This window comes from Pelodiscus sinensis, chromosome 32 (genome assembly GCF_052426305.1).
Source record: "Pelodiscus sinensis isolate ZL-2025 chromosome 32, ASM5242630v1, whole genome shotgun sequence".
Classification (NCBI taxonomy): domain Eukaryota; kingdom Metazoa; phylum Chordata; order Testudines; family Trionychidae; genus Pelodiscus; species Pelodiscus sinensis.
The window spans coordinates 1256896-1281001 of record NC_143083.1 but is presented as its reverse complement, the minus strand read 5'-3'; the positions used below and the strand labels follow the sequence as shown (position 1 = coordinate 1281001).

Sequence of the window (24106 nt, the reverse complement as noted above, 5' to 3'; positions counted from 1 at the left end):
TTGAATGTCTTGTTGAGGCTCCCATTTGCCACCTGGGGTGAAATAGCCTCAAGGACAGACAAGTGTCTGAAGTGGCAAATGGATGTGTATGGTTTGTGGCAGGCCTGAGTTACTTAACTTGTGATTGTGGGAATAAGTTTTTGTATGTTTTAGATGAAGTTTTATCTAAAGACTTGATTTATTACATATATTTAACTTAATTGCAACAGTGACCCCTTTCTTTTCTTTGGGATTAATATAAAATGTTCTTTCATGCAGGACACAGCTTAGGTTATGGTTTTGTGAACTACGTGAGTGCTAAAGATGCTGAAAGAGCAATAAACACGTTGAATGGCCTGAGACTTCAGTCAAAAACAATTAAGGTAACAAGCTTAATATTATAAAAGTGCAGCTTATACATAAAGAACAGTTAACTGGAACTCTGTCTTCTAAAACTTTAATGCATTTTTCTAGTAGGCCTGCTGATGGAGGGTGGGGGTTCAAATCTCTACCTGGGACGATCTAGGTGGCACTGAGGGCCAGTGGCCCTGCCCTTCCCAGGAGCACAGAGCTTGTTCGTGACTTTGCCCAAGGGCCTGGCAAGTCTGTCAGCTTTTCTGGTTGTGTCTGTAATTCCTTTTAGACCTCCTTATCTGCCCTGTAAAATTAAAAGTTCAAGTATGAATCCTGTTGATTTAATATCTTGTATAACTTAAAGCAGTGCTTCTTTTGACACAAGAAAATATTTGAAAAGCTTGACTGGTGAGAAATTATTTTGAAAATATTTAATTAGTGTTTTGTTCTTTCATTACGGTATTAAAATTGCTTTGAGAGCATTTGGACTAATTTTCATAAATGTTGGTAACTAGCAGCTGCCACTGAAGTGTGGATTGCTGAGTTTTCAGCCCTTTTTCTTCTCTAAGATTCCGAAGTGTCTGTTTTTTTAATATCACTCTTAAAGCATAATGGGGTCAGCCCATGTAGGTGGCTCAAAGTGGCCATTTGTTTTATAAATGTATTTGTGAATTATATTGGTAACTTACATTGAAAAAAGTTCTTATAAGCCTGTGACTTTTTAGGTTCCATGCTCAGATGAGTATTTAATTTTGTCATTTGCTCTTCTTGAATTAATGTTGTGCTTCAGTGAGCACCAGAAACCGAGAACAGTGTATATAAGGGAACAGTGTAGTGGAATGAGCTGTCAAACACCTCAGCTTCTGTAATAGCTTTATTTCAAAGATTCTCTTTCTCTCTCTCTCTCTCCTTCCCTCCATTTTTAGAGCACCCATCACTATAGTATCTAGGTGCCAATTTACATACTCCTGGTGTACATAATTACTGGCAGGTCATGGGTTCTATCCCAATGCCACATATGACGACTGTGGTGTCTGTGCACAGTAGGTAAGATTATTCCAGATTGTTGCCTGGCTTTTGGATTGAACTCATGTAAATCTCAGGTACTCAGTGAGCTCTGCCTTAAAACAAGGGAGACGTGCACAATGTATGAATATCATTGTCCTGAAAAGGACAAATTGTCAGCTCTGTTGAAATGTTTGCTTGTAACTCTTTCTGAAGTAGAAGGCTAGAAAAGAGGCTAAAAGCTGTACTTTCGCTAGTGAACTGTTGCTAACTCAGATGCTGAAAGCCTGTACAGATGTCATGAGTTCTTCAACTGATAAGTTCTGTGCTTGAATATAGCTACTGGTTCTTTGAAATTATTAGGAAATAATAGATACCATGCATAAAGCAAAAGTTACTTCAGGGGCTGCTCAGTGTATCGTGTCAGTTGGTAGGCTCAATGCTAGGCTTTTTATTGGCTCATCCGAGTAATGCTGCCACTTTGTTTCATTGTCAGTAGAGTCCAATAGTGAAGAGGATTGTGTATCATTTTTTAATCAGACACAAAAACCATTTTTCTCTCTTACTTTTCATTTGCTGGGAATCTTCTTCCTTTTATGAAACTATCATAGCCCAAATTGCAAAGGAAAGATTTTAGATGGGTGTCTTACTACACAGCAAATCATTCATGTAATTTCATACCATAAAATAATTCTTTTGAAGGTGTCATATGCTCGTCCAAGTTCTGAAGTTATTAAAGATGCTAACTTGTATATTAGTGGACTACCAAGGACAATGACGCAAAAAGATGTAGAAGATATGTTTTCACGGTTTGGCCGCATCATCAACTCACGCGTACTTGTGGATCAAACAACAGGTATTCACAATAATGTTAACTATTAAAAATGTGACAATATAGGACACCTACAAATATTAATTCAAAGATTACTGGTGCTTAAAATTAACTTTAAAATTTCCTGGTAATTTTTTATACATATTCAGAAATTAGTTATTGAATTTGGTATTGATCACTACATCTACAGAAGTATAGAACTAGAATGGCAAACATCCCTGTTTTGGATCCTTTTCTGAAACACACGATTTAGAGTACATTTTATAGACTATGCTCTGTAAATTGAGAGAGGTTACAACAAATCCTGTGTTTTTAATACCAATCGGATCATAGGTCTGCCAAATTCTATATCTTTATCCACCAATTGGCCACGACTGGGTGCTTAACATAGAATAATACGCTATCTGATTATGCAGTATGTTATCATTGTAGGGGATCCGTTTGCAACCTGAAGCAGGAGATTTTATTAGTCTCCTTGTGAAAAGTTAAAGGTATGACACAGTGTAGAGGCGGGGAACCTTTTTTGGGTTGGGGACCCCTGACCGACAAAAGAAAAAATCAGTTGGGGGCTGCGCACAAGTGAGAAGCAACAACAAAAAAGGTGGCTCCTGACGGAGAAGGAAAAAGATACTCCCCACATTCCCCTTCCACATCAAAGCCTAGGGGGGCCCAGTCTAGTAGATCTTGTGTGTTCCAGCCCCACAAAGTGGCAACAGCCCCACGATGTAGCAGCAGGGGGGCTGGAGCACCAGTGCAGACTCCGCAGTGTGGGGGGTGGGAGATCCTGAGCCTTGGGACTTGGATCCAGGCAAGCCCAGGGTTGCATCTGGGCCTAAGGTTCCCTGCTCCTGGTTTAGAGGGTATAAGTTTGGCATACAGGATTCCTGAGTTGTATTCCCAGCTCTGCAACAGAGGTTGGGCATGTTGCGTCACCTCTCTACCTCTTTTGGACAGAGGGAGATTGTCAGCTGTGGCAGGCAATAGGGTTCACTCTAAGCTGTGAGCCTGCATTGGCCACGCACAACAAATTTCACGCCTGTCCATCTTGCCTGCCAAGCTGCATAGCAGCGCTCACCACCACTCATTTTCCTGCTGGACCAGAAGGTGAGTGGTGATGGGGGCGGTTCTGGTGGGGCTGCGTGGCAGTGGACAGGTACCCTGCCCCCCTTTGCTCAGGCTGGAGCCGTGGTACAGTGAGGCTGTCCCTGTTGGGGCAGCCTCACTGGTCCTGATTCCAGCTACGGTGGGCGGGACGCTGCAGCCCAGCTGGCGGGGCCACGTGGTGGGTGGCTGCTGCGCAGGCGGCCCTGCCCAGAGCCCCATAGCGGGCAGCCCTGGCCAGGGCCAGAGCCAGAGCCACCTCATGGCGGGCAGCAGCAGCAGTTCTGCAAGGGCTGAACCTGTTGTGTGGACCCCCCCCCCCCCAAAAAAAAGCCTAATCCCCCAGCTTCAGCACTGACCAGGTGGGTGGCTGCTACCCTGCAGTCCTGTCCCCCTTATCCCAAGAGCTGCCGGCTAGCAGCACTGAGCAGCGCAGCCCTAGCTTCTCCCTTGCCCACCAGTTGAGGGAGTCAGGCAGCCCAGCCCCAGCCCTTCCTCCCATAAAGAGCTGTGGGCTGGCCAGGGGTCAGGCAGCCCAGCCCTGCTTCCCCCACAGTGAGCAGCTTCTGGGGGAGGATGGGCAGCCCTGTCCTGGGCCACCCCCTGCAAGGAACTGCTGAAGGAATAGGCAGCCCAGATTAGGTCAGCGAGGAGCTGCCACCTCCCCAACCTCTGAGCCCCCACATCTTGAGTACCCCCTTCCCTGAATCCTGCATCCCCTGGCCTGAGTCCCCCTCTCCCATTCCTCCCATTCCCTGCCCTGATTCCTGTACCACAGGATCATGCACCTTGTTAATTATCCTTTGATGTAATATTGTTTCTTAGAAACAAAATTTTATATTATATATCTAACTGGTTGGTGCCACGGTGGCGCACATCCGAGCAAGCTCACATTGATCTCAATTTTGTTGCACAAGACAAAACTCACTCCATTCATGGATGGGAAATCCTAGAGGGAGCACTGACAGGCAACTCATCTAAGAGAATGAAAACTCCAATTTCAACCCAAGAACATCAGATTTGGCCATCTAGTTTCTTAAATTTATAAATCAGCATGATCTGTAAATCTGGACCCCAGCTGCTGCACAAGGCAAAACAAGAAAGCACTTTTCACAGGTAGATATTATTTAACCATAAATCTGCCTTATTGTTTTGTGTGCGGCTACTTTCATAATTTACACTTAAGCAACTTGAAATTATTCTGTCATTGTGCTTCATAATTTCTCGTTACATTTAAGTATATCTGGAGTTTCTCACAGTCCTAGCTAGTTCCCACTAACCAAAAGAATTTTGATTTGCAAATTTGTGAAGTATTTTCTTTCTTTTCTGAGTATACTGAATTAAAGAAAAAATTACATTAAGAATTGCTTAGTTGAACGCACAGGTCAGGAATAACCAAAGTTAAGGGCTGTTCTTACAACCTTAATTCTGCCTGCTTGTGTGTATATTAAAATACAGCCTTAGTATTTTATGTAATCAGTTGTCAAACTGTGTAATAGCAATTTCTTCAAGTTGGAAATCTACAGTGTGTTCCTGGCTATCCATTCATCATTTATGAATGATGTAAGTATATCTACAACTGCCTTGCCTTATTCATTGTATACTTGTGCAAGTTGTTTTAATGATCTACTGTTTGTAATAGAATATACTGGATTTCTTTAAAAGTAGAAAAGTAATTCCATAATTTCTCTTGAAATGCTCCTTGTACCATTAAAACCTTTGTCTGACACATGAGGTTTTCAGCTGTGAAGCTAATGTGCAGTGAGTGAGAGAGGGCTTTGCAGTGAGTCTGTCTAATTTAAAGGGCATGGTAGGAGATGGTAGCTTTTGAAATATTCCACAAGTGCACTGTCTGAACCCCAAATGACAGTAACGGTGCAGCTGTTGCAGGAAGTATCCTGTACACATTGTACAGCTAATTTAGCCATGCCATGTGCAGCACAGCATTCCTTCCCTTTAAAATATTGGTAAAAATTGCACATGCATGTCTGCTACACTCAGATGCTCCTCAGTGAGAGCCATTCTCATGCCAAATTCCAGCTTTCTGCTTACAGTTGTTTTGGAGAAAGATCTGTCCAAAACTAGTCACATTTTGATAATGGAAGAAGTTCTCTCTCTCTCTCTCACACAGTGAAACTATTTGATTAGACATCCTCCGAAATAGAGACCAGTCCCAGAGAACTTCATTCCAGTGTGTGAAAGTTTCAGGGGCTTCACAGAAATACTCAATATTTTCAATTATAGCTGTTAAAGTGTAGCAGTTGTAATGTTGGTCTTAAATATTGAGTCTTATAGCACCTTATTAATAACTTTTGTGCATGTTAAAGAACAGATGTGTATTAACCTGGTTGTCCCTTAACCGATTTTGAATCTGTTTCATGACAAGACTTCTTCCCTTAGTATGTAATTCTTTAAGTTTCCTGTGTAGTTTCGTCTCTTATGTCCCATACAAAGGACAGACAGTGTTAATTTTAGAAAACATGTTTATAGATGCATAACTTTAACTCCCTGACCTAAAGAGTTTACAAGCTTACTCAGATAAGCATATAACATGAACACGAGAAGGGAATAGCGGAAATTGAACACGATTTAAAAAAAAAAAAAAAACCTGACGGCTGTTTTAGAGCAAGCTAATTATAGGTGATATATTTCAAAATGGCAACCTACGTAGGGCAGGGGAGAGAACTAGAAAAGCACAGAGTAGAAGAGAAATCAGGCTCTGGCATAGCACCTGCTTAAAGCTAGGAGATGCAGCTGCTGTGACTCCCTTTGCAAGGATTTAATTTTTTCTTTTTTCTCCTGGCATACGAACATCTCTTCTGGCTAGTGCACGGGGGTATGTGTGGACATAACCAAACTTGATCTCACTAGTGATCCATCACGTCAAGTCTCCAGTTTTTATCCGTAATTAATACTATATTCAAGACGTGAGAATACCCGAAGTGGAAGATCATAGAATAACATAACACATTTATGGCACTTTTCCTTCCCAGCTAATTTTGGTGAGGCTAGTGTCGTTGGCATTACTGAGTTGAATCTCTATGCTCAGGAAAGGACAAGCAAAATGTAAAAGGACAAGGATAGTGTAATGGGTTGGATCCCCATGTCTAGGATCCCACCTAATTTACTGGGGTTTCACTGAGTTTCTTCCTGCTCCATCAAACTGGATTCCCTCTTCCAGCTTTGCTGAGTTAGGTTATATAGCCTCTTGCAGCATACACACAGGTAGGGCAACATCTAGCTGCAGACATAGTCTGAATTCATCTTAATGTGAGAGGATTTATCTGGCGTGCTTGTGCCACACTCCTTTTGGGGGAGAAACCCGAAATAATACTGGCTTGCGCTGCATGGAAAGATTTGCACAATGTAAGCTTGCCAAAATTTGCCTTCTCCCTCAGTGTGGAGAATGGTATGCACAGCTGCTTCTCCACCCTCCCGCCTCCAAAATAGGACCTGCACAAATTGGGCTGTGTGGTAAACAAGAAATAATGTAATTAACTACAAAGCCAAATGTTAAGTGGTTATAAGAGAGAAGGAAAAGAACAAAGTCAATAAACAAAACCTGAAAACTGAGCTCAATACACTACATTGTCTCCCTTTTATACCTACTTTTCACTTACTAGAAAGCTCTTTTGTTGTGATCTGGGTCAAATAATTCCCAGTGTAGTGCTGTCTCTGAGTTTGTATTGCACACAGTTCCTGGGGTAATCCTTGTGCTTGTGTGGATTTCCTCAGTAAATACCTAGTTCAGAGGCCTCAGAGCTACACAGTGTTTCCTTAGTACAGGGATTGAGGTATGTCATGCTTAGTTTCAGTCCCATGTACTTTAAAATCATGCAGTAAATGGGGCAAAAGCTCCTGAATGACAGACTCCCAATACCTCAGGTGAAATAATGGAACCATAACTGTACTAGGAAGCAGGAAGTGGGTTCCATCTAGCTCTGATTCATTGCTTGATGGCCTTGATTACATCACTTAAACACTCTATGCTTCCTTTTCCTCCCTGTGTAAAATGGAGGTAATGCATACCCACCTTTTCAAAAAGCTTTCTGATCTACATATGTTAAATCTTTAAAAAATGTGGCTCTTGGTAGTATACCTAAGTACATATTTTTTAAAAGGGGAAAGGTTCAGAGAAGATCCAGTAGAATGATTCTACATCTGTCAGACCTATCTACAATGACCTAAGAAGCTTGTTCATTTTAGTTTTCAAAGCAAGAGTTGAGCAATGACAGTTCATGCTTGGAATAGTTTTCTGATAGTAGAGGGCTCTTTTATCTACCAAAGGCATAACAAAATCCGGTGGCTGAAATTTGAAGCTACATAAAAATCAAATTCGAAATTAAGTGCACATTTTTTAGTGTGATTAACGATTGGAAAAGTTTGAGGGTGTGGTGGAAGTATGCATCACTTGGAAGTCTTTAAATCATGATGGCTAGGAATGAGGAGCAAAGCCTGAGCCTCACTACTCAAGTTTGGGAGGGCTAAAGCTGAAGCCCAGGGGACCTGTAACCTGAGCCCTGCCGACCAGTGCTGAAGTTTTTGTGTTTTGCCGTAGGCCCTGGGCAGTGGGACTCAAGCTTCAGCCCCAGGCCTCGGCAAGTTTAAGCCATCCCTTGCAACCCCATTAATATGGGTTTGACCCACTTTGGGGTCCCATCCCACATTTTGAGAACTGTTACTCTAGCCCAGGGTGGGCAAAAGGGCCTCTACAGGCTGCATCCGGCCCACCAAGCGGGTGGATCCAGCCCGTGGGGAGGCCCTGCTTCTCGCAGGGTGGGGTCAGAGCACAAAGCCTCTCCCCACTCTGCCAGGAGCACATGGCGCTTTGAAGCACCGCACGCTGCTCGCAGGGCAGGGGGGAGAGCAGAGGAGGCTTCGCGCATTCCCCCGCCCTCAAACTTCCTTCGCCCTGCCCCGACCGTGTGAGGAGCCCGTGGCACTTCAAAGTACCACTTGCTCCTCGCAGGGTGGGAGGAAGCTTCCTGCGCTCCCCCGCCTCTTCCAATCATGGTCTGGGTATGGGTAGCCCCACCCCTTCCTGTTTAGGCCCTGCCCTTTCCAGGGTGGCCCAGGGCTACTTCAAAAATTTTTGAAGTGGCCCCCGGGCAAACATTTTTGCCCACCTCTGCTGTACCCTAACCACAAATAATGGGGTTGGTGTAAGAATCACAGGGGGATATTCTGTGGCTTCTGTTCAACAGACTAAATAATCCTAATGGGGTCTCTTCTAGCCTTTGAATCTGAGTAATAGTGTGTATCATCAGCATAGATTAATTTCCTATTTGAAAACTATGTTTCTGGTTGAGGTCTCTAGATGTTTTGAGTTTAAAAAAAAAAAAAAAAAAAAACCTGAGCAAAAACAAACGGGTTTTAGTCCAACAGTCCCTTCACATTTCTCCTTGGAAAAAATTTAAGTTTACCTGAAATACTTTTAATGTCAGTTGAGTGGATTTGCTAGAATGCTTGTACATTGTGCAGTTTTTTATTTTTGGACTATAAACTTCCATTTTGTAAATGTTTTGCTTACCATCCTCAGATATTGAAGTAAATGTGCTCATTTGTGTAATTTCTGTATTTTTAAAAGTTTGGACTTTTTCCTGTTAAAAAGTCAGTAAAACTGTAGAACTTAAAGCTATGGCCTTAGAAATGCTTAATTGTTGTTGTTTCACTTTGCAAATTGTTTTGAACTTATCCTGAATGGTTTTTTTTTTTTTTTTTTTGGTTTGATTAAAAGGTTTGTCCAGAGGGGTCGCTTTTATCCGCTTTGACAAAAGGTCAGAAGCAGAAGAGGCAATTACAAGTTTCAATGGTCACAAACCCCCAGGTTCCTCTGAACCCATAACTGTGAAGTTTGCAGCCAATCCTAACCAGAACAAAAATGTGGCACTATTATCACAGCTATATCATTCACCAGCTAGACGATTTGGAGGGCCAGTTCATCACCAAGCACAAAGATTCAGGTACGTTAGGAAGAATAATCCATGTAAAGTAGGGATGTGATTGTTTAACCAGTAAGCATTACCCTTACTAAGTTATGCTTGCCAGTTATGGTTAACTGGAGCAGCCCCCTTGCCCATCCTTATTTAAGCGGTTAACTGGTTAATCGATTACCAGCTTTAAATCAGGTAACAGATTAAATGGGATGTTACATCCCTAATTTAAGCTCTATGCTGTCACCCTCACTTCTTCTGAGAAGTATTGCACTGTTTCATCTGCAAAGTAATAAAGGTGTGAATAAAAGATGCATTTGTGTATTTTTGTGGTGTGTGCATGCATGTGTATATATGCATGTGTATGTATCTAAAAATTGCTCAAGTAGAATATGATTAAAGTAATAAAATTAACTGTGTTGAATCCAATCAAGTTTCTAGTTCTACAAAGTGGCACATAGAAAGTGTATGAAGTGGTGGTGTAGCCATGTTGGTCTCAGAACTTCTATTGACTATGTCCACCCAACTTGCCTGTTCCCACTTCCCCTCCTCATCCAAATGTTACCATCAGCAGCTCCTGGTTGCTCTGCTTCTTGAGGAGGAGATCAAGGACCCAGAATTGCTGGTGGAGAAACAGCAGCTGAGAACTAAATGGCCCCAGAGGATACCAGACAAAAGTAATGGCCCCAGCAGGAAGAGCCAGCCTGCATTAAATATATTATGAGGTAGAAGGGAATTGCGTTGATTGACTTGTAGGTAGGGGCTATCCCTCTTCCCTGGTGCCACATGAGAAGCTTACTAAGTGTCAGCCCATGTTCAGCAGATGGTAAAACTTGGTTTGATTCATTGTGGGTGTGTCTAGACTACATGCCTCCTTCGACGGAGGCATGTAGATTAGCCAGATCGGAAGAGGGAAATGAAGCCGCGATTAAAATAATCGCAGCTTCATTTAAATTTAAATGGCTGCCCCGATCTGCCGATCAGCTGTTTGTCGGCAGATCGGGGCAGTCTGGACGCGATGCGCCGACAAAGAAGCCTTTCTTCATCGGCACAGGTAAGCCTCGTGAAACCAGGTTTACCTGTGCCGATGAAGAAAGGCTTCTTTGTCGGCACATCGCGTCCAGACTGCCCCGATCTGCCGACAAACAGCTGATCGGCAGATCGGGGCAGCCATTTAAATTTAAATGAAGCCGCGATTATTTTAATCGCGGCTTCATTTCCCTCTTCCGATCTGGCTAATCTACATGCCTCCGTCGAAGGAGGCATGTAGTCTAGACACACCCAAAGTGAGAAAACGTAGTTTAGCTATAAAACTTCTTCATAGGTTAACTATTGCTTCTGGCCTGAGTCCTGCACGGATGCAGTTTCTATCTTGTGGATAGAAATTAGTATTTGCTGAACCACAGGGCTCTACTCAGAATTTCAGTGGCCAAAGGAGAAGAAAGTGGTACTGTGGTTCCCAGGAGCTAGCTGTCGGCATCAGAAGCTCCCTCTGGCCAATTGGCTATACCAGCCCCACCCCCAGTGAGGCTGTATGACCCCTGACAGGAGATGTAGCTGTGTGGAAGAGCTTGGGGGGGTGGTAAAGTCACATGGCCAAGAAGAGCTGCCAGTGTGGGGTGCTGTCTTGTCAGAGCAGTGGCTCCATGTTCTTTTCCTTTGGCTTCTGCGATTCCTGGGAATAGAGGCTTACAGTTGAGCAAATACTGATTTCTGTCTGAGGATATCCTTGTCTGCGAATAGCAGTTTGTGTTGCGGAGAGATCTGTTTGGTGCAACACAATAACAGTTGTTCCACAGTTGGCATTTTGTCATATGTTCAGTGTCTTGTGTCAAACCTTGGCAGGCTGAGATATCTTAACGATACTTATTATCTTGTAAAAGAACTGTGTCATATTTGTTTGATATATTTTCTCATGAAACAATATTGATTGGCATTAATTATACTTAGATCTTCTAATTCTTCAGTGTTATTATTTGGGGATAAAGGAGATGAGGGGTGATAAACAGTTTGTCAACTACAAAAAAAATACTACCAATTTACACTACTCCTGTTTGGCCTGTCAGCAGCTCCTCGTGTATTTGTGAAGTGCATGACAGTCGTTGCAGCCTTTCGGAGGAGACAAGGAGTTCAGGTCTTTCCATGCCTACGTGACTGTCAGAGGTCACTCCAAGCAGGGCGGCTCTACAGAGCGCGGGGCCGCACATGCGCAGGGCCCCGGGCGGCATGGCACAAGCATTGCGTGCCGGAGGTATGATGCATGCGCCGTGCTTCCTGGATATCATGATGCATGCGCTGTGAGCCCAGGGGCCCACACATGCACAGTGCCCCGGGAGTACAACGCAGGTGTGGCCCCCCCGGGCGCACAATGCATGCACCATGCTCCCGGCGCATGCGTCGTTTCCCTAGGCGCAGGGCCCCACGCTGGGGAATCAGCCTAAGGCCGGCCCTGAATCCAAGGACCAGGTGCAGGCAAACATAAAGTCAACCTTCCAGGTCATGCAAAAATCCACCTTTTCCCTTTTTAAAAGGATAGGATGTATTGGGGCTATGGTCGACTCAATCCAGGCCAGAGCCTTTCTCCCAGAAAACAGGTTCAGAGCTATAGGAGTGCTCACAGAGAGTCTGAGAGGTCACCCAGTCATTGCTACAAGAAAATCCTTATTCTTGGTACATATGGCGTCATGCATCTATGTAGTTCAACACAAAGGACAGTGACTAGGAATGCTCAAGTCTTGGTTAATGTCAGTATACATACCAGGTTGACCCCCATCTTGACAAGATGGTCTCACTTCCCTTGTCAGTAATTTCCTCCTTCCTTTGTTGACTAGATGCTGGGATGGTATATGCTGTTCTTGAGATCCCCACTAACAATGTGTTGTATCACAGACACAATGGCAGTGGGCTGCAGGGCTCACTTGGGAACCCTCAGAATTCAAGGCCTCTGGTTGTTAGAGGCACTCTCCATGATCATCAGTGTGACCAAATTGAGGGCAGTGTGCCTAGCCTGCCATGCTTTCCAACCCCATCAGTAGAGTAACTGTGTCGGTCCTCAGAAAACTCAATAGCAAGGCTTTACATAAACAGAGCGGAGTGCACTCTTCCCCCTTATGCCAAGCTGCTGTTCATCTGTGGAAATTCTGTATATCCTATTCAATCCATTCGAAGCTCCATACCTTCTAAAGTTGCAGAATGAGTTAGCGGATAATCTCAGCAGATCCTTTTCCAACCATGATGAGTGATCCATTCACCCAGATGTTTTCCAGAGGTGGGATATCCCCAGTTTAAATCTGTTTTGAAATGAAATACAACAAGGAGTGTCTTCACTACTGCTCCTTGTTAAGCCACAGCCCAGGCTCACTCAGATACCTTTCTCCTCCTTTGGATGGATCAGCTCTTTTACACGTTTCCTTCCATCACTCTTTACACAGGGCCCTGTTAAAGGTCAAAATGCCAGGACCTGTCTGATCCGGATAGCCCCAAGCAAGCTATACTAATACTGGCTCACCGTTCTCCTAGATCTCATAACGAACATACCGACCAGCCTACTGTTGAATCCAGACTTGATCTCTCAAGATCATGACCGTCTGTTATCTGAACTTAGAATCTCTTCTCCTTACAATGTGGAAGCTCCATGGCTGAACTCAGCAGTACTGGCTTCCTACAGGTCTGTTTGCTAGGTGCTTTAAAGGAGCACTGTGTCGTCTAATAGTCACTTAATAGAGCAAAGTAGAAGAGATTCTCAATTTGGTCAGCACAAAAGGCTGTTTCATTCAATAAGTCATCACTGCCCTTTATTCTGAAATACCTACTCCACCTAAAGCTGCAAGGCCTAGTGTCATCCATAAGGTCCATCTAGCTGTCATTGAGACTTTCACCCATGGGTCTTCTCAAACTTGGTCTGTGGCCATTTTCTTAAGGAGCTGACATGGCTATACCCACAGGTATACCAGCCACCACCTCGTTGGGACCTCAGTTTGGCGCTGGCAAGGCTAACAGAACCCCCATTCGATCCACTAGCAATGTATTCTCTGCTCTACCTATCTTATTTAGAAGGTGGCCTTCCTACTCACCATTACTTCTGCCAGAAGGGTCTGAAAGATCTGAGCTCTTACCACTGCATCATAGTCTTTTTCAAGGGCAAGGTACAGTTGTGTCCACATCTGTTCTTTCTGGCAAAGATTCTCTCGCAATTTCATAGTAACATGAGGTATATTTCTGACCATCTTCTGTCCTAATTCACATACTAACAGGGATGAATAGAGACTCCACTCAATGGAAGTGAGCTGGGTGTATATAATTTACATAGAAGGGCTTAAACCCTTTAGGACAACTGTTTCTAGCCACCATGGACAGAATGAAAGGCCGTCCAGTCTCAGCCCAGCAATGTCATCATGGATTATGCCCTGTATCCCAGCTACTCAGTTGACAGCCCATTCTAAAAAGAACTTAGGCATGATCAGCTATGTTTGTGGCACAGGTTTCAATTATCTGTAGAGCAGGAATGTGGTAGCCAGTCCATTTGACTGCATCACTCTGCACCATCACCCAGCAAGCTAGAGCCGATGCGAACGTCAGCAGAGTATTTCTTCAGTCAGTGAATTCCCATCCCTCCCATCCCTCCACCTGCACAGGTGCTTGGGAGTTCACCTTAAAGAAAAAGAGTTATTAACCTCCTGTAACTGTACTTAGGGAAATGAAGCTCATTTCCATTCCAAAATACCCACCATTGGAGTTAGCCAGCAAGAAGGAAGTGAAGGGCCAACTGGCCCTATATACCAGTACTGTGAAAGGGTGGCTCCACGGGGCATCAGAGAAAATCTGCCAACTACTATCAAGGAAAAATCTTTCCAGCAGCAGTGTTCAGGAGTAGCACATGCCTACATTAGATGGAATATGAGCAACACATCTTGAAGAACAACAGTTGCAGGAGGTTAGTAACTTTTAAAAAAAGTTTTGCTGCATCTTGCATGGAATGGAAAGCCCACAGAGAAGAGCTTCACTTCCACAGTACTTGGTCTTTCTAGGTGGGTGATTCTCAAACTTATTTCATCATGTCCCCCCTCTTTGTCTGTAGTCATTTATGTTCCCTCACTCCTCACAAGTACATATGCCACCCAGCTTACAGGTCAAAGTAGAAAGCAGTGGCTGCTGGCTGGGCACCCAACTCTGAAAGCAGCGCCATCCCTGCATCAGCCCAGAACTAAGACTGACACTGTGAAAAGCGATGTTTATTAATGCCACTTTTCACACCAGACTTAATGCTACCCTTATTTCTGTGCTGCTGCTGCTATCCCGGGCTGACATCCAGAGCCCTACTGCCTTCAGGGTGGGCAGAAGGAGAGATCCCCAACCTGGGACGCCTCTCAGTAAGAGAAAGAGGGCAGCATAGGGAAGGAGAGCCCCTTGCTGTCCCATTTTATCCTTGCTTCCCAGGTATGTAGAGCCCTTCTGCATAAACCCTAGCCACCTAGGGCTGAAAGCCAGAGCTCTACCTCCCTCCTCCCAAATATCAGAAAAAACACATAGCTTTTACTTCCTTGGGAGGCCCACCCCATAGTTTGCAAACCACTGGTCTAGACAGAGCAATAGCACATCAGAATTCTAGAGAAAAGTTGATACTGAATGCTCTTATTTCACTTAGGACTGCTCTCTGTAACCCATGATTGTGGGATTACATTATTCACTGTTTCAGGCTGGAAAGCCTGCATGTGAAGTTGTTGTCAGCACCCATATGGTAAACCAGGGGTGGCCAACCTGAGCCTGAGGAGGAGCCAAAATTTACCAATTTATATTGCCGAAGAGCCACAGTAATAAGTCAGCAACCCCTCATCAGCTCCCATCCTCAACTTCTTGTGTGTGCTAGTAGACTCGTCAATCAGTGTCTCTCCTTCCCCTCTGCACAGTCTGCCCACTGTGATTAGCTGTTTTCCTATGTGCAGGAGACTCTTTGGCCACAGGAGCAAGGTAAGGGGGCAAGAGTGTTAAGGGAGCAAAGAAGTAGAATCAGGGAGCAAAGTCTGGGGCAGTGCCAGGGATTAATCAATGAGCACCTCCCAGCACACTGGAAAAATGGCATCACTAGCTCTAGCCCCAGAGTCAGCGCCTATACATGTTAACTTCTGGAGCCACAGGTTGGCAACCCTTAAAGTAAATAATGGACTGATCTGAACCATGACTAGCATCTAATCCACTCAGGAGAAACTCAGTTAAAAAAAACTCAGCTCAGTGTGCAGATGTGTCCAAACCAACATTAAACGATGATAAAGGAATCGAGTAAGTCATTATTATGCAAATTGAGGGAATACTCTCACATGGAATGTTATGTCCAGTTCTGAACAGCTCATCCCAAAAAAGATACAACTAGAACAGAATGATCTAGGGAAAGACAATGAGGGGGTTGATGCCTTGATGTCATCCAATATGCTGACATGTCAATGACATCACCTTTTTTGCTAGCCTGGGCACCCTTTAACCTATCTTGCTGGGCCAGGCTCACAAGCCTCTTCCAGCCAAGCACACAGGCAGGGCCACAGTCAGCTGAAGACTTATACATGCACTAAAATCAGCTCTGGAAAGACTCAGTATTAGGGATTTACCAAAACCTCTTGGATTACCAACCCTAAATTATATAGAATTTGCCACCTCCATCAATGTGGAGAATGGTATGCACAATTTCTTGTCCTCCCACTCCTGTTAAAAATTGTATAACTTGAGTTACATTGTAAACCAGAAATAAGTTTATTAAATAAGAAAAAGTTTATTAAGTGGCTAAAGAGGTAGCAAACAGAACAAAGCAGATTACTAAAAAAATAGAGTACACAAACTAAGCTAAATAAACTAAATAATTGGTTACAAATAATAATTCTTCTCCCTAGATATTATTTAGGTGGTGTCCTTCATGGGTTAGAGGGATCATGCTAGCCTGGATCAAGCAGTTTTTCTCCTCTTTCCTCACCCAATTCTTGTTCTTTTTTTTCCGGGTGTTTCCAAGTATCTCTTTGGGCAGGAAAGCAGAAGAAAAATGAACTGAAGACATTGTTTTCCTCCCTAGCCTTATATAGAATTTCCATAAGGCAGAAATCCTTTGTTTGATTCCTTACCCCTAGTGGGAAAGTACAGCAGTCCAAGAGGGTAGTTATTATCAGGTGACCAACTCACTGGACTCTCTAGCATCACAGCATTCATAGGAGTTCCAAACATTTTCACAGTGTATTGTCTTTGCTGATGGGCCATTTGCCCTTTCTGGGTTTTCCATCGCTGTGCCTAAAATGTTAGTAGTGGGCATCACCCAAAGTAGCATAGTTGATCTACAAACCCATTGGTCAATATTCCTAACTTCAGATGAAAAATTATACATGTGCACAAACAGGATAATCATATTCAGTCATTAATAATCTTTCTAATGATCTTACATGAGTTAATTAAAATATCCTTTATGCAAGACATGTTACATGAATATAAGCATAATTTTGTAAAGAATATAGAATTTAATGTCACAAACAAATAAAATATTTTAAGTGTGAAAGGTATTGAATAAATTAAATCTAGTTTAGAAATGAGACAAGAGGACATGACAGATATGTAAAGTAGTGAATGGTATAGCAAAGGTAAACGAAGATCTAAAATATATCTCATAATACTAGAACAAGAAAACAGCCAAAAAGTTAAAAGCCAGCAAATTTAATGCTAATAAAAAAGAAATGCTTATTTATAAAGTAATGGAAATCTTGGCCACAGGATAGTAAAGTTGAGGATTTTTAAAAATAGATATTTTTTTAATAAATCTACAGATAGGTAGCTGTCACTCACACTCCTAATGCTAGAACCTCAAAAATATAAAGGCTATGAAATAGTATGCTCCAGGACATAAGTTGGCCACTATCTAAGATTGAGGGGGGGGGGAATTGAGGCAGATCATTCCCTAGTTGTTTAGCATTGGACATTTTTTTCACCTTTCCCTGATGCTTCTTGCATTGGTTCTAGAAGGTTCATTAGTTTAACCTTGCATGGCATTTCGTATGTAAATCTGGTAGGGCAGGAAATCACCAACTTTCTGCATACTAGAGATTTTCAAGGTAGTCATATAGTAGTTCTGTAAATATATTTACTCCTTTGAGTAGTATCCCTGTGGGTGCTCCACTCAGGTGTCAGAGCATCCTTGCACCAACAGTTGGTGATTTTTAGCTTAACAGTGCTTTCCTGCACTACACATGCGCAGTCACCATCGCGTGCTGTTTTGTCCATTAGCTTTGCGCACATGCAAAGTAGTTCCTTTTCTACCATCCTCGGCAGGAGTTGTCTGTGAGCAGTGCGATTTCTTCTGAAAGAAAGAGAAATTTTTACTTGGTTAATCCAGTTCTTTTGCTACTTTTACTCATTCTTAGTTTTTTCTTAAACGAAATAGCTCCATAAAAGTCCACCCAACGGCCATCACAATCTTTCACGATCTAGTGGACGATGTTTCCATGTTTGCTCACCCTATTATGAAATGTTTTCTTTCCGGCCTATGCAAGACACGTCATGATGTATGGCCACAGCTCTCACCATGGGATCTACCACTGGTCTTGAATACCCTAACAAGACCTCCTGTTGAGCCTCTCGCAACGTCCTTTTTCCAGAAAATGGCCATGAAAGTAGCATATTTAGTTGCAATCACATTGGCCAGAGGAGGAGGGTAAATTGCAGCCCTGATGGCAGACACAGATAAGATTACTTTATGGCCACACCCGAAGTGTTTACCAAAGGTAGTCTCCTCTTTTCATATCAGTGAGCCCATATGTTTACCCACGTTCTATCCAAAACATCATAACTCCATTAGGCAATGAATATTACACACCCTGACTATGCGTCAAGCTGTGGCATTCTGCTTGGACAGGACAAGACAATTCTGAATATGAAATAAACTTTTTATATCTACCTTCAGTCCCTCTAAGGAAACAGCTATCTCCGCTCAGCAAATATCAAAACGATATCAACTTCTCTATGCATCTGTTACAAGCTTTGCAACAAGTTCCTGCCACAGGAGAACCCATTCTACAAGAGCAATGGCAATATCCCACCCATTCTACGTGAGCAATGGCAACATCTACTGCCTTTCTTTTCTTGCCCCTTGTTGGCAGCTGCAGGGTGGCTACCTAGTCCTCCATCATACTTTTGCACAACGCTACACATTGCAGCAGGGACCAATTCCATCCACCTCTGTGGGCACGGCTGTCCTTGCCACCTCTTGGACATGACTCCAAAGCTCTCCTCCGCATAACACTGCAGATAATACTCTTTAGTAACCTGAGTGGAGAACCCACAGAGACACTACTTGAAGGAAAAATTACTCGTGTTGTGCAGTATCATAGAATAATAGGACTGGAAGGGACCTCAAGAGGTCATCGAGTCCAGCCCCCCCCCCTAACAATGGTTCTTCGAGATGTCTGTCTGCTTTGGAGTCCCTTGTTGGATTTCTGGTAGAAAAGCAGTAGAGGGACCCACACAGTACACACAGCTAACTGACAAAACAGCACAAGATGGCAACTGCACATGCATGGCGTGGAAAGGCACTGCTAGACTAAATATCATAGAAACATAGAATCCTAGGGCTGGAAGAAACCTCAGGAGGTCGAGTTCAGCCCCCTTCCCAAAGCAGACCCAACCCCAACTCAGTCATTCCAGCCAGGGCTTTGTCAAGCCAGGACTTAAAAACCTCTAGGGATGGAGATTCCACCACCTCCCTAGGTAACCCATTCCAGTGCTTCATCAAACCTCCTAGGGAAATTGTTTTTCCTAATATCCAACCTAGACATCCCCCACTGTAATTTGAGACCATTTCTCCTTGTTCTGCCATCTGTCACCACTGAGAACAGCCTCTCTCCATCCTCTTTGGAACCTCCCTTTAGGAAGTTAAAGGCTGCTATCAAATCCCCCTTCACTCTTCTCTTCTGCAGACTAAATAAAACCAAATCCCTCAGCCTCTCCTAATAGGTCATGTGCTCCAGTCCCCTAATCATTTTGGAGAGGATCCAGCAGAGGGCAACCGATGTGTCTACATCCTTTCTGTAATGGGGGGGGGGGGCAAAACTGGATGCAGTACTCCAGGTGTGGCCTCACCATTGCCAAATAAAGGGGAATAATCACTTCTGCTGGCAATGCTCCTTCTAATGCACACTAATATGCCATTAGCTTTCTTGGCCCTTGCACGCTGTTGATTCATATCCAGCTTCTCATCCACTGTAATCCCTGGTCCTTTTTTGCTGAACTGCTGCCAGTGTGGTCCCAGTCTGTAGCCGTGCATGGGGTGGTTCTGTCTCAAGTGCAGGTCTCTGTACTTGTCCTTATTGAACCTCATCAGATTTCTTTTGGCCCAACCCTCCAGTTTGTCTAGGTCACTCTGGATCTTATCACTACCCTCCAATATATCTACCTCTCCCCCTAGTTTAGTGTCATTTGCAAACTTGCTGAGGGTGCAATCTATCCCCTCACCCAGATCATTAATAAAGGTGTTGAACAAAAAGGGCCCCAGAACTGACCCCAGGGACACTTGACACCGACCATCAACCAGACATTGAACCATTGATCATTACCATTTGAGCCTGACAATTTAGCCAGCTTTCTGTCCACCTTACAGTCCATTTATCCGATCCATACTTCCTTAATTTGCTGACAAGAATACTGTGGGGACCCTATCAAAAGCTTTGCTTTTAATAAACCATGTTATCTTATCAACCGTGTTAGCTAGATTGTCTTCAGCAGGGGTAGAAATGTGCAACTTAGGAAATTTTAGTTCTTTCTTTAGACACAGAGGGCTCATCTAGACTATGCAGAATATTCAAAAGAGGATATTTCTTCTTCCGATCTCACTTTTGAAAGCAGAGCTTTCGAAAATGAAAGTAGTCGGGACGTGGCTTTTTCAGCAAACCTCCTTCCCCCCACCCTTTTTTTTAAAAGCCACGTAAGCCTCATTTTTTGAGGAAAACCGGCTTTTCAAAAAAGGGGGGGTTGCCGAAAAAGCTTTGTCCCAACTACTTTAAAGTGAGATCGGAAGAAGATATGCAAATTCCTGCATAATTTGCATATCCTCTTTTGAATCTTCGTAGTCTAGACATAGCAAGAGTGGGTGAAGTAAATTTTACTGGACCAGCTTCTGTTGATGAATGAAACAAGCTTTTACAATCTGTTACCTTTCCTATCTTATCACTCTATCTGAGACCAACATGGCTACAACAACACTGCATAGCCTATATATATAATATGAAATGTGTATAATCTGTTGTGGTTTGGGGAATATTTTATCCTGATTGGTTTTTTCTTAATGTTAAACCTGTTTTCCGTGTTTGTTTTTAGAAAATACTTGTTGCAGTTACTCTTTGTAGTTTACTTTAATATCATCCCTGATAGGGATGTAAAATCCTGGTTAAAAGTTAACCAGTTAAATGTAATGTTTAAGGGGTTAAGTGTGATCCTGCAGCAGGGGGGCTGGACAAGGACTGCCATGCCATGGTTGGAGGATTGCTCCGGCCTGGCAGGGACTTCCACACCGCGTTTTGGGGGCTACTCTGGCCATGCCTGTCACATCGGCCGAGGGGACTAGAGAAAGTGCCCCCCCCCCCCCACCAGTTAACCAATTACCAGGCATGCTTACCGGGTAACCAGTTATCCCTTTACATCTCTAATCCCTGTCGCTTTTTAGCCTCTTAAGAGGAGGAATCTGAGATGGGTATCCTTGCTTATGTGCACATCTTTGCCAATACGGTTTTATTTTTTTAAGTAAGAACTGATAGATCAGAAGTTGTATAACAGTACACATGAAGTAGAATATTTAGATTAACTATGTACATGTATGGGATCACAGATGAAATTGTACTTTTCGCCTTAACTTTGCCACTTGCTGATCTGACTGCTTACCTGTGCAACCCTAATGTTTTATTAAAATTTTATTGATTTTAATTTACTACTTAGCAGAATAGACCAGGGGAGAGGGTAATGAAATAGCTAGGGATTGTGGTGGTGGTGGTGGGGGGGGAGGGAATAAGAAAAAAGGCAAAACAGAAAAGAGCAACGGTTCAGAAATTCTGAGATGTCATTGGGCAAGAAGAGTCAAGACAGGATTCTGGGGGAGGGATGTATATTTGGGGTCAGGAAAAACAGGCATGTTGAATCTAGTTCTCTTCTCAGTTGTATATAAATCAGGAGTCCACTCCCATGAAGTAACAGGAGTTTTACTAGTGTAAAATGGGTATAAAGTAAGCCCATTGGATTTACTTTTTTTAAAGGCGCATACTATTTTTAAATTATACATTCATGGCTAATCTATGTTTGGTAGCAGAAACTATGGAATCAGGCCTTAACAACTGAAATGGCAGTTTAATACATTAAAAATGATAGTTTCTGAAATTAAAAATCAGTTATGCGAATACATTACCAAAATATAATTAGAATGCACTGTTTGTGACATTAATGCTGTACGAGGAATTGTGGGTTATTCCAACTAATATAAAGTTATTTGGAATCTCTAGTACTTCCCTGCCTAGCATGGTAGGGACTTTGAGGTCTGCCTGCGATCGGTGTAGCAGCCAGGTGAGAGCAGGAGTTTCTCTGGTGCCTTATCATAGAATCTTAACACTAGAACTAGAAGGGACTTCGAGAGGCCATTGAGTCCAATCCTCTGCCCTGCTGGCAGGACCATGCACTGTCTAGATCATCCCTGAACCTCCTAGGCAATTTATTCCAGTGTTTAACCACTTTGACAGGCAGAAAGTTTTTCCTGATTGAATCACAGAATACTAGGACTGGAAGGGACCTTGAGAGGTCATTGAGTCCAGTCCCCGGCCCTCATGGCAGGACCAAATACTGTCTAGACCATCCCTGATACACATTTATCTAACCTACTCTTAAATATCTCCAGAGATGGAGATTCCACAACCTCCCTGGGCAATTTATTCCAGTGTTTGACTACCCTGACAGTTAGGAACTTTTTCCTAATGTTCAACCTAAACCTCCTTTGCTGTAGTTTAACCCCGTTGCTTCTTGTTCTATCCCCAGAGGCCAAGATGAACAAGTTTTCTTCCTCCTCCTTATGACACCCTTTTAGATACCTGAAAACTGCTATCATGTGTCCCCCCCTTAATCTTATCTTTTCTAAACTAAATGACAAACCCAATTCCTTCAGCCTTCCCTCATAGGTCATGTTCTCTAGACCTTTAATCATTCTCGTTGATCTTCTCTGGACCCTCTCCAGTTTCTCCACATCTTCCTTGAAATGCAGTGCCCAGAACTGAACACAATACTCCAATTGAGGCCTAACCAGCGCAGAGTAGAGTGGAAGAATGACTTCTCGTGTCTTGCTCACAACACACCTGTTAATGCATCCCAGAATCATGTTTGCTTTCTTTACAACAGCATCACACTGCTGACTCATATTCAGCTTGTGGTCCACTATAAACCCTAGATCCCTTTCTGCCATACTCCTTCCCAGACAGTCCCTTCCCATTCTGTATGTATGAAACTGATTGTTCCTTCCTAAGTGGAGCACCTTGCATTTGTCTTTATTAAACTATTTACCTCAGACCATTTCTCCAATTTGTCCAGGTCATTTTGAATTATGACTCTATCCTCCAGATTAGTCGCAACCCCTCCTAGCTTGGTGGTATCTGCAAACTTAATAAGCGTACTTTCTATACCAATATCTAAATCGTTGATGAAGATATTGAACAGAGCTGGTCCCAAAACAGACCCCTGCGGAATCCCACTTGTTATGCCTTTCCAGCAGTATTGTGAACCATTAATAACTACTCTGAGTATGGTTATCCAGCCAGTTATGCACCCACCTTATAGTAGCCCCATCTAAGTTGTATTTACCTAGTTTATTGATAAGAACATCATGTGAGACTGTATCAAACACCTTACTAAAGTCTAAGTATACCACATCCACCGCTTCTCCCTTATCCACAAGACTCGTTATCCTATTAAAGAAAGCTATCAGATTGGTTTGACATGATTTGTTCTTTACAGATCCATGCTGGCTGTTCCCTTTCACCTTGCCACTTTCCAAGTGTTTACAGATTATTTCCTTAATTACTTGCTCCGTTAACTTGGACCCTGGCACAGTAGTTAAACTAACTGGTCTGTAGTTCCCTGGGTTGTTCTTATTTCCCTTTTTATAGATGGGCACTATATTTGCCCTTTTCCAGTCCTCTGGAATCTCTCCTGTCTCCCATGATTTTCCAAAGATGATAGCTAGAGGCTCAGATACCTCCTCTATCAGCTCCTTGATGTCCAACCTAAACCTCCCTTGCTGCAATTTAAGTCTATTGCTGCTTCTCCTATCCTCAAGGGGCCAAAGAGAACAATTTTTCTCCCTTCTCATAACACCCTTTTAGATACTTAAACTTAGATACTTATGGTGGGGAAAGTGTCAAGCTGTATCTGCTGCTACAGAAAACCCTGTGACCTCTGAGACCTGGACACCCTGCTGTACAAGCAGGATCAGCTCCAGGAAGGAATTTGATGCAAGCCACTTGTAGACAAAAGTAAGGTGATTTAAAGCTAGCTTGAGGCCTATGGGACAGATTCTTGGCCTATTTTTAAGCACTGAGTAGTTCTATGTTGCTTCCTTAAGTCATCCCTAATATGTGAGTATCTAAATCAGCCTTTTGTATATCCTATTTAATGATTGTCATATCATCAAGGCTTTCGTTGCCTAGCTATTGTTATGCAGTTTTTCATTATTGTAGCGCTATTGCTGCATTTAATGCTTCTCTCTACCAGCTACCAGTTTGATTGACCTAAGATAAATGAGGAAGGTGAAATATTTTATGCTTACTAGAAGTTTTGATGCTTATATAGAAAATATTCTCAATTGCTTCCCTTTCAAGTTAAAACTTATTATTGTATTGAACTTTTACATGTAATA

The 24106-nt window shown here is 43.1% G+C and overlaps 1 protein-coding gene across 4 annotated transcripts in view; it reads left to right on the top strand.

Moving 5' to 3' along the window:
- The window catches only part of ELAVL1 (ELAV like RNA binding protein 1), a 133442-nt gene that overhangs the window by 96210 nt on the left and 13126 nt on the right, over positions 1-24106 (top strand). For all 4 annotated transcript variants that reach the window (XR_012896752.2, XR_012896753.2, XM_006122441.5 and 1 more), the window contains 3 exons: positions 259-362; positions 2041-2194; positions 9009-9234. Coding sequence is in view for 2 of the 4 variants with exons in the window: in XM_006122441.5 (XP_006122503.1) it covers positions 259-362; positions 2041-2194; positions 9009-9234 (484 nt within the window). In the remaining 2 variants the exon portion in view is untranslated. The remainder of the gene's footprint in view (positions 1-258; positions 363-2040; positions 2195-9008; positions 9235-24106) is intronic.